Source organism: Zootoca vivipara, chromosome 3 (assembly GCF_963506605.1).
Source record: "Zootoca vivipara chromosome 3, rZooViv1.1, whole genome shotgun sequence".
Taxonomy (NCBI): Eukaryota; Metazoa; Chordata; class Lepidosauria; order Squamata; family Lacertidae; genus Zootoca; species Zootoca vivipara.
In genome coordinates, this window is record NC_083278.1 from 77,393,219 (window position 1) to 77,411,944 (window position 18,726).

At 41.7% G+C, this 18,726-nt stretch overlaps 1 protein-coding gene across 3 annotated transcripts; it reads left to right on the plus strand.

Moving 5' to 3' along the window:
- The first annotated feature begins 2,168 nt into the window (after window positions 1-2,168).
- On the plus strand, window positions 2,169-11,752 carry ZBTB18 (zinc finger and BTB domain containing 18). 3 transcript variants are annotated; one of them, XM_035108347.2, is made up of 3 exons: window positions 2,169-2,616; window positions 4,858-4,914; window positions 6,708-11,752. In XM_035108347.2, the coding sequence occupies exons 2-3, from the start codon at window positions 4,902-4,904 to the stop codon at window positions 8,288-8,290; spliced, it is 1,596 nt and encodes a 531-aa protein (XP_034964238.1). In that variant the 5' UTR covers window positions 2,169-2,616; window positions 4,858-4,901; the 3' UTR covers window positions 8,291-11,752. The 3 variants fall into 3 exon arrangements, with proteins under 3 accessions (XP_034964238.1, XP_034964239.1, XP_060128864.1); XM_060272881.1 differs by lacking the exon at window positions 2,169-2,616 and having other exon boundaries at window positions 3,250-4,914; window positions 6,708-7,395; window positions 7,508-7,638; XM_035108348.2 differs by lacking the exon at window positions 4,858-4,914.
- Window positions 11,753-18,726: the final 6,974 nt, after the last annotated feature.

The following is an 18,726-nucleotide window of genomic DNA, read 5'->3' on the forward strand; positions in this document are numbered from 1 at the left end:
AAAGAGTAGGTTTTTGCAGGAAAAGCAACAGGGTGGGGGCACTCAGACATGGCGCTTTAAGGAATGGGCCTGTACCTAGAAACCTGGCACAAAAGTCAGGATGAGCCATTTGTCTCCAAGAATAGTGTGCTGTTCCTAGGTCACTGGTTCTAAACTCTCATTATGATCATTGATACTGTTTTGGGCTTTATTTGTTTTCTAATGTAGCAACAGCTACCTAGAGGCTTTTCCAAATCAATATATATGATCCCTCCTCAGGGCCGTCTCAAGCAGGTCGGGTGCCCTGGCGCTGTGGCGTGGAGATCGCTCTGGCGCCCCCACCCTGGTGGGCGGGCACAGCGTGCAGCATGGCTTCTGCGCGGCTTTGCTGCGCAGCGCCCCGCGTCACCGGGACTACCCCTAGAGCCGGGCCTGTCCTTCCTTGTGATTCTTATGAGATTTGGATTGCTATTTCAAACTCATACACTCTCATGACTTAACATGTAGGTACTTCTCCCCATTTGGTTTGGTTTGGTTTGCTCTCCTATGCTAAAATTGTGTTGTAATGCTTGTTTTCAGTCACTTGGTGTTGCTTTAGTGCTGTTTGCTTCAACATCTGTGAAGATATAGCACACAACACAGTAGTGACACCTATTGATAGAAAAAGAGTATTAACATTCTTAAGACTAAAGAGACTACTGTTGACTGCAGGGGAGCGTGGAAACAGACATTCCTTGAACTGTAGAAGAACAAAAAGTAACTCTCCAGTTCTGTATACTGCACATGGAACAAACCATTTAGAAGGAACAAGGAAAGCTCAATTACATAACACTACTGTATTTTTAAAGAAAACAATACTGCTCTGTGGTAGTTTTTCTATTTGAGTTTTAATATAAACCAATGTGTACTATGACAGAAGAAAAACAAGCCCAAGTTGGGTAAACTGTTGTTAGGACATACCCCAAAGTATTACTTTTAGAACCTAACAGTCCTAACTGACCTTGGGGCAAAAGTGCAACGCTATTTTATTATTTACTGAATTTATATCCTGCCCCTCCTCCAGAGCATGTTGTCCTTTCCTTTACTCATGTTGGTGATCTAGTAGCTCACCAAGCAGCAGTCATGTCTTCTTATTTTCATTCTCAGTGCATAGTTTCTAAAAGGAGAACTACAACTGGGAGGAAACTGTGCCTTTTGATCAGGAAGCCCATCCCCACAATCCCATCTGGAGTACATGTGTGGCCAGGTTGTGAATTCTTTTAGCAGACTTTTTGAATTGAAACCAAGGCTTCATGGTAAGAGAAAAGAGATCTTGCCCCTTTAAGATCCCTGGCAGAGGCCAGCTCTCCCTTCTTCGCGGAGAAAACTGCACCTGTGCAACTTCGCCCTCCCACGGAAAATACGAAAGGAAGTGGCTATGAAAAGCCTACGGAAAAGGAGCTTCTCCCGCGCAGGTTATGCGCGCAAAAGGGGCAGCCGGAGAAGATCATGGTCATTTTCAGAATAAGAAAGGACGCCCCTGGAAAGTTCTCCACGCCGCCCTCCTGCAAACATAGCAAGCAGCGGGGAGTTGGGAGCCATTAAAAGGTAAGCAGAAGTTAAAACAGATGAGGAACCGCTGCTGAGAGCCACTCAGGCAGCAGAGGAACTTGCTGCGAGAAGTTTCCCCTCAGCTCCCTGCGGAAATGACTGGACGGGCATCCAGCCGCAGGGAGGGCCGCATCCCCAGCAGGTCTCTGGTCCCGGGCAACCCTTCAGGCAGGCCTCGTCTCAACCTGCCTATCCCACCCGAGACCGAGGGCCATTATTCCCCACCATGCTTTGCGCCCATAGTGTGTGGGGTTGAGGGGGGGGAGGTGGGAGAGAGGAGCACCCGCACAGCTGCTTGGGTCTCTCTCCGCTCCCTCCCGAGACCGCAGAGCAGCAGCAGCGGCAGGGCGCGCGCGGACTGACCCAGGACCGCGAGTGCCCGCCCCCTTCCCAGCACCTTCCCTGCCCAGCCTTGTGGCGCCGGAGCCCCGCCCCGCAGCGCTCCGATTAGCCGCAGCCCCGAGTTTCCTTAGCTTCCTTGGCCGGCCATTGGGCGGGCCGGGGCTGTCGATTAGCGGAGCCCTCGCGCTCCGATTGGAGGGAGCTTCGCCGTGGGCCGGCTGCGCTGTCAGTCAGGGGAACTGGTTCGGGCAAAGGAAGGAAGGAAGGAAGGAGGGGAGCCGAGGAAACATCTGGCTGCCGCAGCCCGGGCCCGTCTGTGCCGCCGCCGCCGCCGCCGTGCGTGCTCTTGCGCTGCGTGCGCCGGGCTCCCCGCCCCTCCCTCCTCCTTCCCGCTCTGCCGGCCCGGGATCCTCCGGGGCGCTGCTGCTGCTATGGGGAGCCACTGAGGCAGCGCGGGGGCCGCTTCGCTCCCACCTTCCCCCCCGCCTTCTTCCTCCCCCCGCCCCGCTCTCGCTGCCCCGCGGGGCGGCCCCTCACTCTCTCGCTGCCTCGGAGGCGGGGAGCGGGCGGGACGCCGGCGGGGGGCGCGGGGAGCCCGGAGCGGCGGAGGGGGGCAACAGCGGCGGCGGCGGCCGGAGGAGGAAGAAGAGGAGGAGGAAGAGGAAGCGGCGGCGGCTCAGGGAGACTTGGGGGCCGCTCCAGAGTGTGAGTCCCGGCCGTGACCCCCCGATGGGACTGGGCGGGCGGAGGGGGGCTGGGCTTAAGCGACCCCTTGCCGGGGAGAAGGGGAGGCGAGCAGCAGGTTGCTGTCGCGGGGGGAGGTAGTTGTGGGGCAGCTGAGAGGCTCCGGGGTGGTTAAGGAAACTTAAGTATGCGGGGTAGGAAGTTGTGGGGGCGGCGGGAGGGCCCTGGGAGGGTTTGACTGGTGCGGAGGCAACTGGTGAACTGGTTAAAGTGAACAGGGGGGTGCTGGGGGTAGGGAGGGGGTTCTGCGATGGGGGCGGCGAGGGGAAATCTCCCCCTGCAAAGCAGGAAGCAAGAGGGTCTTGTGGGGTGTGTGGGGAGTTTGTTGGGGTTAGGAGCAGATGAGGCGTGGCGTGTGGGTCAGTGGGTCAGGGTGGAAAGTGAACATTCCTGAATGATAAGTGTTGGGGGGGGAGCAGGTGTGTTTCTTGGGGCAGCTACGTGTGGACTAGAGGTGTGGGGCAAAGCAGGTTCAGCCCCTGAACAAGAGTTCGCAGCTTCCCATGCAGGGTGGGAGAGTGAGGAGGTTTTGCTGGGAAGGAGGGGGGCTGGGCTGAGCTAAGGAACAGATGGGGGGAACAAAGATGAAGTCCTTTGTGTGTGGCAGAGGCAGTGTGTATGTGTTTTGTTTTGTAGCTCAGGAGGTCAAAGGGGGGGTAGGTGATCTGGGGAGCAATGCAGCTGTGGAGACAAGGCGGGGTGGCTGAGGAGAGAGCTCTGCTCCCTCCAGGACTCTTGTGCTCAGTTCTTCCAGCTACTTTCCTTTTGTTGTTGCTCTGGTTACTGTGATCTGGTCTGTTCTTGCATTTGTCTGCTTTCTTCTGTCCTGTTGGTGCTTCTTTTCCTCACCCACCTCACCCTTCTGTGCATTTGCTTTGCTTTTTGGTTTCTCTGCACTCTTTACAGAGTGTCAGGGGGCTGGATTAAGTTATAGTTGGTTTAATCGCAAACTTTGTTTCTCCATGAAGAGTGAAAGGGTGGGTGTGGGTGTTAATCTGCCCCATATTCACCCAGTTTCTTTTTCTAATTTTTGGTATTCTGATACGAATGGTGGCAACTAGGGCAGGGCTTGGATTAGATGATGGCTACTGCTATAGGTGTGCATAGTTATGAATAAATGGTGCGGAGAAGTTAGTTCATTGAGCATAAAGTTAGTTGATGGCCTGGGAAAGTCAGTCAGGGAGACTCATTCTGCTGTGTTGTTCATTCTGCTTTGTTGAACAGCTCATTTCATTTTAGTTTATTGCCCCTTTCTACATGATACTATCCTGTCAAGTAAAAAGAGGTCAAAACAATTTCCCCCATGCTCAGTAAAAAAGTTATGTTTTAGTGTAGGTGGTTGTACTGCTGCCCCATTTATTAAAACAACATATTATTCAATATTTCACACCAATATTTGAAAACCCTCATTTGAGTAAAAATGCAATATTTTGTAGTGCAGAGGATGAAGTATGAAAAGGAGAAGTGTTGTGTTTTTTCAAGTGCAAAATGCAGTACAACTTGAATTTGGACTCCCTATTTTATATTAAGTGTTTTGAAAGAACATTGGGTTTCATTACTATATACAAATTCCTAAGCACTCTGTTTTTACGTGAGTAAAATACTCTGACAGAGTATGGTATTTGTACAGTCTTTAAAAAAATAAAACAAAGAACCCCCTCTATGTACAAAGAAGGGGTTCATTGAGTTAAACCAGTTGGATGAAAGTCATATGCTAAAACAAACCTCTGGGTTTAGTTAAAATGGTTTGGTATGGCTTGAGTAAGTTCTCAGTGTATGAAAGACTCTGCAAAGTTGTGACAGAAGGGTTGCTATACTGTATATGCAGTGGAGCCCCATATGTTTAAGGATTTTTTTTCTCTACTTTTCTGTGTTAGAAAGTTTTGAAAAAAGAGACTTTGAAGTATTTTGTTTATACTAACAGACAAGAAAAGTTCTCCTAAGAAAAAGCTGGTGGCAGGAGTGTAGAGGAGTAGCATATGGCATTAAAAGGAGCACAGCTGGAGGTAGCATTTCCATCTGAACATGATGTCAGAGCAGCTGACAGCCTGCCATCCCTCAGCCTTTTATTCTAACACACAGACAGAGAGTGAGTGTGTTTGCAGATCTGTGTGTAGGGAAGGTATCTCATTCCTCTCTAACATCATCTCCACTTTGCATCTGTCTCTCTCTTAGTCTGCTTTTTTTCCACCGATCTAACAGACCTGGAGCCAGCAAGACTCGGACAAAAGGACTTAATCAGGTTTATGTGTGCTAAAGGTAGGAACAGCAGTAGGCTAGCTACAGTGTATTTCTCTCTTGGTGTTTATCTAATTTCAGAATAAGAATCCCATTACTTGTTTAATGAGGTTTAGGAAGAACAAGTACAATTCAGTGAAAAGGGGATAGGAGTTTGTATTGTAATTAAGCTTGCAATATGTATTGACCTGTTTGTTCTTGTGCAGTTGTATCAAAAGTAACTCTTAAATGATGTAGTTCCCCTATTTTTATTTTCTCGGTCAGTAAGACAGCAATTCATACTGCAGGGAATAAATGTTATGGCCATGCAGTAATTAAATATTCTGGTGCTGCTGCTACTTAAGGATAAAAAAGAAGGGTTTGAAATAACATGCAAAATAGAAACCAAAGTACATATGAATTCCTTGTGTGTGGTGATTTTCACTATTCAACTTTATTCTTAAAGCCGCTGAGAACTCCAGAAATCCTTCCTCTTTTTGGAAAAGAAATGGAAATCATTTTTGGGTTAAACTTTAGAAACCCCCCCCCTCCTTCCCTGGAGAGTAACTTCTTTTTCTTTCTTCCTTGGGTATATATTAAGGAAGTTCATTTCAATACAACAATAATTGTTTGAGGGGAGGTTTTTGTGTTCACGACTAATTTAGAACTTGTAGATTTGAGCTGCCTGAATTGGCCAGACAGCTGTAATCGCACTCCTCTATTCTTAATCTCTTTATCTGGGCAGCAGCTGCCATATGGCCACAGTCAGCTGGATCAGATGTTTATAAGCTTCCTTCTTCGTCCCTCTCTGTCCTTTCAGCCTCCTAATTTGATCACAGCTACCTTGTGAGCTGCCCTCCAATCTTTATTTTTAGCCCTCTTAAGGATTAGGATGGATGTTGGCTGTGGGGCACTTAAAGTGATTGTATTGTAAATCTTCTTGCTTTATTCCAGCAGTAGTATTTTATAGAATATACTTGGGACAGGATTATAACTTTTAAGAATATATCTCTTTGCCCAAAGATGCAGCTACTGCATATAACTGCTTTAGCAAAAGTTGGATTGCAAGTCGCAGAAATGAGGAAAATACTTAAAGCCTTAAAGTAGAAACTTCCAGTGCTTGTTTCAAAAATCTTCTCTTCTAAAGAGGAATCACACAGACAAAACTACCAGAATAATGCTTGAAAGAGAGGGAAAGCAAAATTATTCAATCTTTTTTTGAAATATTTTTCTTCTTATAGCATATTGGTCAAAGCATTCTCCAGAAATGAGATTAATAGAGGGGCAACCTCTTCTGTATAACTTTCACTTGCTTACATTTTAGTGTGCTCTTTTGAAGTTTTTGCCTATGAATTAGGGTTGCTTTTCGAGGGAGAGAGAGAGTGTGTGTGTACTGAAAAGACTAGCATTCCAGATGAGGCCAAAATTTTATCTCTGCCAAAGCAATTTAGAAGAGCAGCCATTGTCATCTTGATCAGTTAAATATTATCTTCTATCCCTTCGCTGTAGAATTATGCATGCTACATTTCAAGTTTTTCCTTCTGCCCTCACATTGTAAGATTTGTTGTAACATTTAACTTCATCAAGCTGAATACTTTATTCCCACCCCCACTCATCTGATTGTAAAATAAACTGCTAATATATCTCTGGAAGATGGAGAAAGAAGATAGTTGAACAGAAAGAAGCTATGAAAAGTTGACTAATTTATCCATGTGATTTGTTGCATGCTGTTGGAAATACGGCTCATTAATAACTTCATAACTTGCAGAAATTGTAAATGGGTGGGCACATAACTGATTACTTCCAATGCTTAACTAAATCTTTTTTTCTCCTAGGTTATGAAGACAGCATGGAGTTTCCTGACCATAGTAGGCATTTACTACAGTGTCTGAGTGAGCAGAGACATCAGGGTTTTCTTTGTGACTGCACTGTTCTGGTAGGAGATGCCCAATTCCGAGCACACAGAGCTGTACTGGCTTCGTGCAGCATGTATTTCCACCTATTTTACAAGGACCAGCTGGACAAAAGGGACATTGTTCATCTGAACAGCGACATTGTTACAGCCCCAGCTTTCGCTCTCTTGCTTGAATTCATGTATGAAGGGAAACTCCAGTTCAAAGACTTGCCCATTGAAGATGTGCTAGCAGCTGCCAGTTATCTCCACATGTATGACATTGTCAAAGTCTGCAAAAAGAAGCTAAAAGAAAAAGCCACCACGGAGGCAGACAGTACGAAAAAGGAAGAAGATGCCTCAAGTTGTTCAGACAAAGTGGAGAGCCTCTCTGATGGCAGTAGCCACATGGCAGGAGATATACCCAGTGACGAAGATGAAGGAGAAGATGAGAAATTGAGCATCCTGCCTAGCAAAAGAGACTTGGCGGTTGAGCCTGGGAACATGTGGATGAGATTGCCCTCGGACTCGGCAGGCATTCCCCAGAGTGGCGGAGAGGCAGAGACACACGCAACAGCAGCTGGAAAAACAGTAGCCAGCCCCTGCAGCTCAACAGAGTCTTTGTCCCAGAGGTCTGTCACCTCCATGAGGGATTCGGCAGATGTTGACTGTGTCCTGGACTTGTCTGTCAAGTCCAGCCTTTCCGGAGTTGAGAATTTGAACAGTTCTTATTTCTCTTCGCAGGACATGATGAGAAACAACCTGGTGCAGGTGAAGGTGGAGAAAGAGGCTTCCTGTGATGAGAGTGATGTTGGCACTAATGACTATGACATGGAACATAGCACTGTGAAAGAAAGTGTGAGCACTAATAACAGGGTACCGTATGAGCCAGCCCACCTGGCTCCTATGAGGGAAGATTCTGTTCTGAGAGAGCTAGATAGAGAGGACAAAGCAAGTGATGATGAAATGATAACTCCAGAGAATGAGAGAGTTCAGGTGGAAGGGAATATGGACAGCAGTCTGCTCCCTTATGTCTCCAACATACTTAACCCTGCAGGCCAAATTTTCATGTGCCCCCTCTGCAACAAGGTCTTTCCCAGCCCCCACATCCTGCAGATTCACTTAAGTACGCACTTTCGAGAGCAGGACGGGATCCGCAGCAAGCCTGCCACTGATGTCAATGTCCCGACCTGCTCCTTGTGTGGTAAGACTTTTTCTTGCATGTACACCTTGAAACGTCACGAGAGGACTCATTCAGGCGAAAAGCCGTACACTTGCACCCAGTGTGGAAAGAGCTTCCAGTACTCCCACAATCTGAGCCGCCACGCCGTAGTTCACACACGGGAGAAGCCACACGCATGCAAGTGGTGTGAACGCAGGTTCACACAGTCCGGAGACCTTTACAGACATATTCGCAAGTTTCACTGTGAGTTGGTGAACTCATTGTCTGTCAAAAGTGAAGCACTGAGCTTACCTACTGTCAGAGACTGGACATTAGAAGATAGCTCGCAAGAACTTTGGAAATAGAATTTTTATATATATAATTAATATATATATATATAAATCTATATAGTTGTGGTACAGTCTAAAAGCAGTCTTGTTTCCTTGAACTGAAAGTTTGGCCATTAGCTTGTTTTATGCACTTTAAGACGGCATGAACATTTCATTACTTAGTGCTCTGATAATATGAACTATAGAAATGAGACTAATAGACTTCATAAATGTTTCCCCATCAAGTACTTCTTTTAAACAAAACTGCAAATGAAAATAATGTGATTTTTTTTTAAAGGTTCTATTTAACCTTCCATGCAACACTGCATCATTTCAAACTCCATTTAAAACAAAAAGCGAACAGAAATCCCCTCCAGTGTTTTATCAATTTGTTTAAATTTTTTAAAAAAACTGCATGCATCTTTTCTAGCTGTGGGAAACCTGAATGCTTTTAGACCCAAATGATAAATTTCCGAAATGCTGGAGTATCTATTTTTAAACAAGCAGTTGAGATATTGTAATTTGTGGATTACAACAGTTCCCAATTTAAAAAACAAAAACCACCAGATTTTTGAAAATACACTGGAATTGCTGGGACTGTGTGAAGGTTTGCTTGGGATAAAAAAGGACATTGCAGCTTCAGCAGTTGCGAACTGTGCATTTAAAAATGTGAATTACTGTTGTATACTGTAATTGATTAAATGGGCTGGGGGGTGTCAAGGAAATTGACAAGTTGTATTAATGCTCTCAGTTGAGTCTTGAAAAGTAAATATTAACGCTACGGAAATGCATGCGTTTCAGTATATTTTTGTCTTTGTTTGCATTGTATAACTTTAATGAGTGAGTTTTAAAACTTATTTAATTTTTTGTAGGAAAAAAAAACACCACTGGAAAAATTGGTGTTAATGAAGAACATAAATGCACTGTTTTTTATTTTATATAATTTAAATTAATTGCCCACTGTCTTTAAGTTGAACAAAAGCTACATGTTGATTTTAGCTATGTAAAGGAAGATAGTAATGTTTACAAACAAGCTTAGAGATTTGCATGTGCAGTGTACATTTATCAAAAAATCTGATTGCACAAAACTCATGCCAGCTCTAACTTTAGATGCATACATTACCCATATGAGCATTTTTAGAATTCCTGCTGCACAAATTAACAATAGGTCATTCATTTTTCGCCCCTTGAAAAGATTCTATGGAGTGAAAAAGCCCCAGGCTGAAAGGACTAGAAAACCTTGATTGACATGGGGTGGAATAGGGTGGGGTGGGGGAACGGCAGGAGAAAAGTTGGGGGAGGGTTTGTGAACTGTGTATCCAAGCAGCAAAGTCTGCAGCCTGATGTGTGGTTTTAATGATCAACACACGGGGCAAAAGCATTTTGCACAGTGTTTGTTTTCCTGTCTTGCACTTACAAATAAGGTCTATGGGAGTAGCATGGAAAATTGTTTTTTCTTCTTTCTGCTTTTGTTTAGAATTTGATCGCCTTAACTACTGTAAACATAGCCTATTTTTGTGCTTAAGAAAAACTGAATGGAAAACTCCATTGTGTATTGCTGGACTGTTTTGGAAATATTTTGGTCAAATGTATGTTAATTTGGCTGTAATGGCATTTAAAACAAAAAAAAAGCTGTGAAAATGGCCTTGGAGCATTATTTTTAGTTACTTGAATAGTTAGGTTTTAAAAATACATTCTTTTTATTAATTTAGAAAAGACAATCAGTGTCTGAGAAAAATGGACTACTTTTGGATTTTTTTTGTGGACGTGAGTGATTGTTTTTTCGGGGGGGGGGTTGGCTTTTAGTTTCACATTCTTCTTTGGTTCTAAAAATTAGACTGACATCTAGCTTTGACAATCATAGTATGTTTTATTTTCCTGAGGGGGAGGGGGAATAACTTATAATGCTGTTTAGTTTTGTACTATTGGTGTGTTGGTGAATTTTTAAACTGTGTGCTAACTGCAATAAATTATACATACTGAGAAATCAATTAGTTGTCTTCGCCCCTTTTTAAACACTGAAACTCTAGGCGATTTTCTATAATGTACTATATGTCACCTTTTTGTCCTGATTCCTCTTGGTGACTGATTTTAAAAGTATGACTTATTTCACAATCTGTAACAAAAATGATTTACGACAGGCAAATGTAACATTTTAAAATGCAGCATTAAAAAAAATTCTCTGTTCTACAAAGAGAAAGAATAGTTACTTTGCTATTCAATAAGTAAGACTGTTCTACGTTTACAAAGGTGTTACAACTCTAAAATCTGTCAAAACTTATTTATGTTACATATGTGGACAATGCGAATTGGGATGGGTAAGAGAGGAAAAGTAGCAATTTGATGAAATGATTAGTTAACAGCTGGAACCCACAAAACTGAAATAGTGGCTGTCCCAAATAGTTTGCATTCAAGTTACCTGAAATTGCCCAAAGCACTTTTCATTATATAAGAATAAAGAGCCTGTCTCTCAAATTCATCAGTGAATTTATTATATTTTGGTAGACAAGATTTCCTAAAAATGTCTAGCCAAACCATTGAAATGGAACTCCTTTACTAATTGTGTGGTGCAAAAGATGTCTCCTCTTTATAGAAGAGGCTGGGGTTATGATCCTAATCAGGATCTAGCTACTTTTGAAGCATATACTATGGCTCACAAAAAAATATTGAGAGAGTATTATGTACTAAAGGAAAGCTGTACTGTATTGCCATTTAGTTAGGTACAATTTTCACAGTACTTGGTGCACTTCACAGTTTTTCAAACAATTGTTGTATGTAACCTCAACATTTAGAACTTTAAAAAAAGAAATTTTGTTACATTAATTTATTTAAATCTTGCCCTTATTTTAAAAAATGCTGTTTTCTCATAGTAGTCTATAACAACACTTGGTTTAGACTTAATTTTTGTGAATTCTAAGATCACTTATGGACGGTAAAATTCAGATTGCAACTCTAAATGTAATATGCAAAGTCTAAAGAGGCTTGTTTCTCCAAGATGAGAATTTTCAAATAACATGGAGGAAATCTGAGATAAAGAAGCGTCTCTATGAAGGAATTTAGCATCCACTTGTGGACATAGTGCCAATTTCTCCAAACTAGCCTCCTCTTCCACCCAAAGCTCTTGAAAGTCTGAAAGAAGTTGTGCTTAAACTAAAGTTCCGCAATGCTTCATTTAAAGTGTGTTTGGGAAATGAACTGAACAGGTACTTGTAATCTAAGAGCAAATGCTCAGGCTCACTTCTGTATATGTGAAGAGTGCGTATTAATGCCACAGATAAGCTGTTTTAATTTCCTAGTCATTTGTTTTTCCATATGAAAATAAAACAGTCCTTCCATGGGCTATGCCACTATCTTAAGTGTTTGTGATGCTGTAGCTTGTAATAACATTGTGTGGCACAATCCTCCTGGGGTGCGGAATGGTAGTAAAACACCTGGGTATAAACAGGAACAAAGCTTTTCTATCACCCTTGTCAGCAGAGCTGGCATTTGTAGGTCAGCTGGAAAAGGGTTTTTTTTTTAAGGGGGGGGGGAGCAGTGATAGAAAATGACTCAGAATTGTACAATGCTGTAATCCTAAACATCACAAGGATTATTACACTTGGAACTGAACTCCGTGAATTTGATTGGTCTTGCAGCAGTTAAAAGACTGCAGTTAAAAGCTGAAGTCTTGTTCTTGTGTGCATCACACAACTTACCAAGCAACAAGGACATTTGCTAGTAATTGTTAAAATGCAGTATTTCACACTTTATTATGGAATGTCACAAGTGTGCATATGCTCATTCACAGCATAGGGGAGGAGAAAGGCAAGATTTTTTTAAAAAAACAAACAAACAAACCCTGCAATGCAATGATGCAAGATAATATAGTGTTCAAAATAAAACTATTATACAGTTGAAAATAAAACTTGCTATTTACTTTGCTGTTTGCTTTTCTTACTAGCAGCTGCATTTGTTCACCTGTTCAGGAAGTACGCTGAGGTTCACTTTTCCTGCTGAATTAAAATATTTGCTTTGCTGCTGAAGCAATGTTTGAGAAATGTAGTGTCATATCCAAAGTTATGCGCCTTTGAACATGATCATGGGCATTTTGCTTCTTTTCAGTTGCCTCAGACCTGTGAACAAATCCTTTATTTCTAATTGGTACAAAATCCTGTTTGGAATAAATTTCACATACATACTTTGAATGCTTCTTTAAGTACAATGCAAATACTTGGTTGATAGAATATTTTGCTTAACAACTATAGTTATTCCAGTTCAAATTTAAAGTGAGCACATTAAATTCAAATGAGAATTTGGAACTATGCATGTATTTTCAACATTAAAGCATGCATGAGTTATCTCGATTAGCATAGAATATGGTTAGACCGCTGATCCAGTTATGATAACTTGTCTTTATTTATTTAAAGAGTTCGAGGTTGGTATAAAAATACTTCTACAATAATTGAAGACGCGGTGAATAAGAGGGTTCAGTTTATAAGAAAAATTGAGTTAAGTCTGTTAAGTTCCTCAATTTTGTATTTTTTTTGTAAAATTGTTAATTTTGTCAGCTGCACTCAGTTGATATTTTGTGTTGAACTCATTTGGATTTAGCGCACTGAAATTACAATTTGTATTCCTAACCAGAACAGCCTTTAGAACCCCCACCCACCTACAACTCTTTAGTGAAATGTTAAGATAGTATCCTCTGTCACTACATTACAACAGCAAATCCAAAAAGAATGCTTCATGGTTAAAGCCTAGAGCAATATGCTCATTCTATTGTGATAAAATCCAACTAAACCTGTTAGCAGCTCTTACTGATGACAGATTGTGCATTTTTGCCAATATTTAGGGGGAGAAAGCATTGCTTTTACCAATTTTAACTATCCTGTCAAATGGTGTTTTCACCTCACTTTAAGCTGCAACATGTTCCTGCTTTAGAGTGAAAGTAGTCATGAGTTAAACGTCATTTGTAGTTACTGTTTGTTATTGATCTTCTAAATGCTGTCTCAAGCAAGAGGGGTGAGTATCCAGAAAAATCTTGGTGTGTTTTCTCTCTCCTGTTCTGCTAGTTTATATGGGTCATCTTAATCTTTACAGATTAGCGCATGGAACCCATCTTCGAATTGGGGCAAAAGTTACCTGGAAACTAGGAAATTAATGTTTAAAATGAAGCTTTTGCAACTACTAAAAGCACATTTTACCATTTTTATTCATTTTTAATTTCCTTGTTCCCTGCTTTTTGTAGCCGAGCATGAAATGTTGCATTGTGGGTTTTTTTTTTAAAAAAAAATGGGTTTGGGTTTTTTAAAAAATGTTTCTGGATGGATATTACATTTACGGAGGCAAATTGCTTACATGAAAGTATTGGAAAGACATTTTTGAAGCATTGAATACACATTGCCACAGAACGTGTAGACAAAGGCAGCAATCCATTAGCTATCTTCTGTAAGCTCCATTGAATGGAATGGATGCTACTCAAGAAAAAAACAACAACATGAGCTGCTCTTGTTCAGCTTCCATTAATTTCAATGGGGTTTGAGTATGAGACGTGATGAGTAATTGTGTGATTTACTTTTCTCTAAGTTGATAAATGGATTAGACATAGCATATCCTGTCGGTCTTAATTCCATATTGATGAGCAGTACATGAAGGGGAAAGTCTATTGCGCTGTAAATAGTTAACATGCAGAATGGAGGTGACTTAGCCAGAACAGAATATAAAGTACTTAACAGCAGAAATAAACTTGTTAAATAACCATACTTGCCTTTTAATGTTTTTATTGCAGTGTTACTAATAAATATTGGGCTAATATACATCTTGTTGCTAAAAATGAAACATGTGACTGGAGGGTGTTTTGTGCTGCCGATTTAAGTGCCGCAACTCTCACTTCTCAGCAGTAAAAGTGAGAAGACATTTCTAGGGTCCCTCCCCCTGACAAAATAATCACATTTTCAAATGGATTAATCTCCTGCTTTATCTATGGCATTTGCTGTTGCTTTGTGAAAAGAAAGCAAAGTTTGTGATTACTTACAGCTCCCAATACTTGATGAAGTAACCTCTCGAAAGTATAATGTAAATTCAAGGTAAATTAATAATTTTAATAATGCCACTTTAAAATGTATAGCATATATTTAATACTTTGCATAAATTCTATATTTCCCTCATAAGCAGAGCTTTTTTTCTGGGAGGACGCAGGGGTACATTTTGTGAATCTAAGTTTGGCCTCAATATGAGTAGGAATATGAGAGTACTTCTAAACTTTTTTTTAGAAAAAAAAGCAGTGCTCATAAGTATTTCTTTGACATGGATAATTTAAAGTAGAATATTTATGGGAATGCATTTAAGTGTCAATAGATAACTTCAGCAGCGCAGGAAATTCCTCCCAAGCAAAGTATTGTATCACAAAGTATCGCAAAACTGCTTAGCAAAAGTGACTGAAACGTACCTGCAGCAGCTGGGATGAAGTTCAAAGCAGAAATAAAGGAGCTGCCTTTATAATAACTCTTTTCAAATGAATAAATACAAGTCTCCTAGTTCCTTGCCCTTTTAACATAATCTATACGTTCTCAGCCCCCTTACATGATTTTTAGTTTTGTCATAGTAACTACAAAGAAATGAAACATACCTGTGAATACCTGTGTCTGAAACCGACTAGTTCTGTGGGATAGAGAACATGTACCTTTTCCCTCACAATTTGCTCTCAAGAATGGGTTTGCATTATTAAGAGGAAGATCTGCTTAAATATTTATTCCTGTGTGTTTGAGTTCTGAAGTTCAAAAGCAGTCAAATTAGAAATGGAGATAATTCCCTCCTAAAATAAGAGAAGTTGAAGCATCAAGACTAAGAGACTCCGTACGTCAATGTGCTAGGTGGAGAAATGGCTGAAGACCAAGCCACATTATTTGCAAACAGGTGAAAGTAGCCTAAAGGCGATTCTTGAGATGTCCCCCTCAGAGGAGTCAATGTGGGGTGGGGAAGGGTGCTGAACCCTTATCCCACCTGGCATTTCTTTGCACCAAATCTCCCTGTCCATCTTTTTTACTTGAAACCCAAAATATCCCTGTCATAAATGCCCTTGTATCTGCCCACTCCATTGCCATGGGCAGGCTTTCATCAGCCCAGTAAAGCATCTGACCTGAGCCCAAATCCTAAAGCAGTATCACGAGACAGTGCCTTATCCATTTGTCACTATCTGAGACAAGATTCCTTTTCTTCTGGAGAGTGTTCCTATGTAGCAGACATGCAAGCCACTACCCGTGCACCTAAAATTGGACAGCAAACCACAGTGGGTTGCCACTTCAGAGCTGAACACTTAAAGAGCATACGTTCACCACTGACACACACAGAGTTGGGGCAGCCAAATTTGAGCTTGGAGTAATACAGTTATGGAACAATCTCTGACCGCATTTAATGGGGCCGACTCTGCTTCTCTTAGGCTCATTTATAAAATGGCAGGTCAAAAAATACACACACAGGTTGTCATGATTTGGAACACTTATATTGAATAAATAATTGAATTAATATGTTGTAACCTTGCTGACGATACAAGGAGCCTTTTGCCAGGAAAAGCATCGCCCTCCCCACACCGTGTACTATGGTTTAGCATGAGTAACTCTGTCCAGCATTTGAACAATGGTTTGTTAACTGCCAACAAACCTCAATCTGAGACCATGTTATGTTGTTGGCCTACGAATTTTGGGTTGTGTTAACTGTGGCTTGGCTTCATATGTGAACCCAGCATCCTACCTTAACCACTAGCCCACCCCAGACCCTCACCAGGCTACAAACGCACAAGGCAAGAGCAGCTGGAAAACAACCCCAACTTTGATAAAGAAAGCCATTATTTGATTGTCTGTAGAACAGCTTCCAGTTAAGTCATGATTTGTTAAACCATGGCCCACTGTTATGTGCAAGCTATAGTCTTATCAATGGGATAAAGTCACATATCCCTTTTATTTTTGAAAAAAGTTTATTTGTCATCTTGATAGACACAATCTCTTTCTTTGATATAAAGGGTGTTTGCCTGGACCTGCACTGATGACATTGCTATGGTTCAGGTGTTTAAAATAATGATACACATGCTCTCAGATCTACTGCTTTTTGCAACTTACACTTTAATGGATCCAAGCGTGGTCCTTCAGATATTGCTGAATGACACAATCCCCTACTAAAATTTGACAATAATGCCCCTGATAGCATGCAAAGCAGAATGGCTCCAATGCAGGATTTGTCGAGAAAAGGACTGTCTCGTGGCAGAGATGAAAAGGACGGGTGGGCCAACTGATATGCAACACCTCCAGAACATGTTTCAGGACAGAACTCTTGTATCTCTAGCAATCAAATGTCAGAGCGTTTCTTCTGAATCACTATAACAGGATGACAAGTTTCTTCCAGTTTCACATGTGGAGTCAATCTATAGGTTACATTTGCCACATCAAGGCTGCTGCCAATAGCCTTTTATTGCTAGAGCAGTTTATTGTTGCCCTTAGAGTGCCAAGGCACATGTGACAGTAGCCCAGAGACCCTGCATGGGGGCCATAATTTACAACAGGAAGCTGCACTAGAACTCCCATCTGCAGCAAGGGGGCGCTAGTCCCATTGAGCCTATGTCAAAATTAATACGTAGAGCAGCTTTTAAGGTGGAACGAAATATTGTAAGTAAACAGAAGGTTATCAATCTCAGCTTTGCCAAGTCAGGGTGGAGGCACATAGGGGGAGAATCTGCAGACACGGCGTAGGGGTGTACATTTGTTTCAGAACAAATGAAAAAAATTAAGTGAATGGGGCCCTATGACAGCAAGACTTGTTTTGGGCAGTCACTTTGTGGTGGTCAGAATTTTGTTTTTGTTTTTGTTGTCGAATACCCTGCATGTTAAGGGACCCAGGTGGTGCTGTGGGCTAAACCACTGAGCCTAGGGCTTGCTGATCAGAAGGTCGGTGGTTCGAATCCCTGTGACTGGGTGAGCTCCCGTTGCTTGGTCCCAGCTCCTGCCAACCTAGCAGTTCGAAAGCACGTCAAAATGCAAGTAGATAAATAGGAACCGCTACAGCGGGAAGGTAAACGGCGTTTCCATGTGCTGCTCTGGTTTGCCAGAAGCGGCTTTGTTATGCTGGCCACATGACCTGGAAGCTATACGCCGGCTCCCTCGGCCAATAATGAGAGATGAGCGCGCAACCCCAGAGTCGGTCACAACTGGACCTAATGGTCAGGGGTCCCTTTACCTTTACCTTTTACCCTGCATGTTGCCTAGTCCCAGGCATTCTCGGAATTTGGTGCTGGTCGCAGTGATATATCAAACTTAGCTTGGTTTGATATATGACCGTTGTATTTTGTGTTTTTATGTTGTGTTTTTATGTTGTGAACCACTATGAGAACTACAGGCGAAAGGTGGTATACAAATATATATATATATTCTGATTGGCTTTTGTTTTGGCCAAGCTGAAGTTTCATTTGAAGCTACGTGTAATCTGTGGCCTTTGCCTTCATAATTTCACTCCATCTTTATATTTGTATGGTATCCTTGTTTTTGGTTGTATTTGGTTCTAAAGTTTTAAATTGCGAGGTGCATGAGCAGTAGAAAGGTGGGATATGAATCTCGAAATAACTAGATGTGCTGCAGGCAAATGAATCGTGGAACAAATGATATTTTTAAATAACTAAAGTGAATGGAATAAAAAATGAGAATTTATTGTGCACGCCAAGCAAAAATACTTGCTTAATTTTCCCTGTGTTCCCTCAGTACAGTGGTAGCTCAGGTTAAGAACTTAATTCATTCTGGAGGTCCGTTCTTAACCTGAGGTACTACTTTAGCTAATGGGGCCTCCTGCCACTGCCGCCGTGCCACCACTGCGCAATTTCTGTTCTCATCCTGAAGCAAAGTTCTTAACCCGAGGTACTATTTCTGGGTTACCGGAGTCTGTAACCTGAAGCGTTTGTAACCCAAGGTACCACTGTATCATGGATATAAATGTGTACAAGCTCAAACAAATTCCTTAAAAAAAACAAAAACCTGAGTCAGGATCTGAGACAGAGACAGGTCTTACTGAGGGAGGAGCAAACAGAGGTGGGAATATTTGCATTAGAGGATGGATGGGTGGATGTGGCAATAGCTGAGTAACTCCTCTCCCATCAACTCCTTCAAATGCACCACCTTAACCCTTCATTTGCATTAACTCACACATTTCTAAAGTACAATAGTAGTTCCTTACTCGTTAATGGCATAAAGAGAAGAAGAAAAAAGATATGACTAATAATAATAATAATAATAATAATAATAATAATAATAATATAACTCGACCTATTAAAAGTTTAAAATAACTATCAGGATCGCAACAATAAGCACGTGTCATTAAGCCTGCACAGTTGTCTTTCATCCTGTCGTTTGCAATACAGTGGTACCTCGGTTTAAGTACACAATTGGTTCCGGAAGTCTGTACTTGAACCTGAAGCGTACTTAACCTGAAGCAAACTTTCCCATTGAAAGTAATGG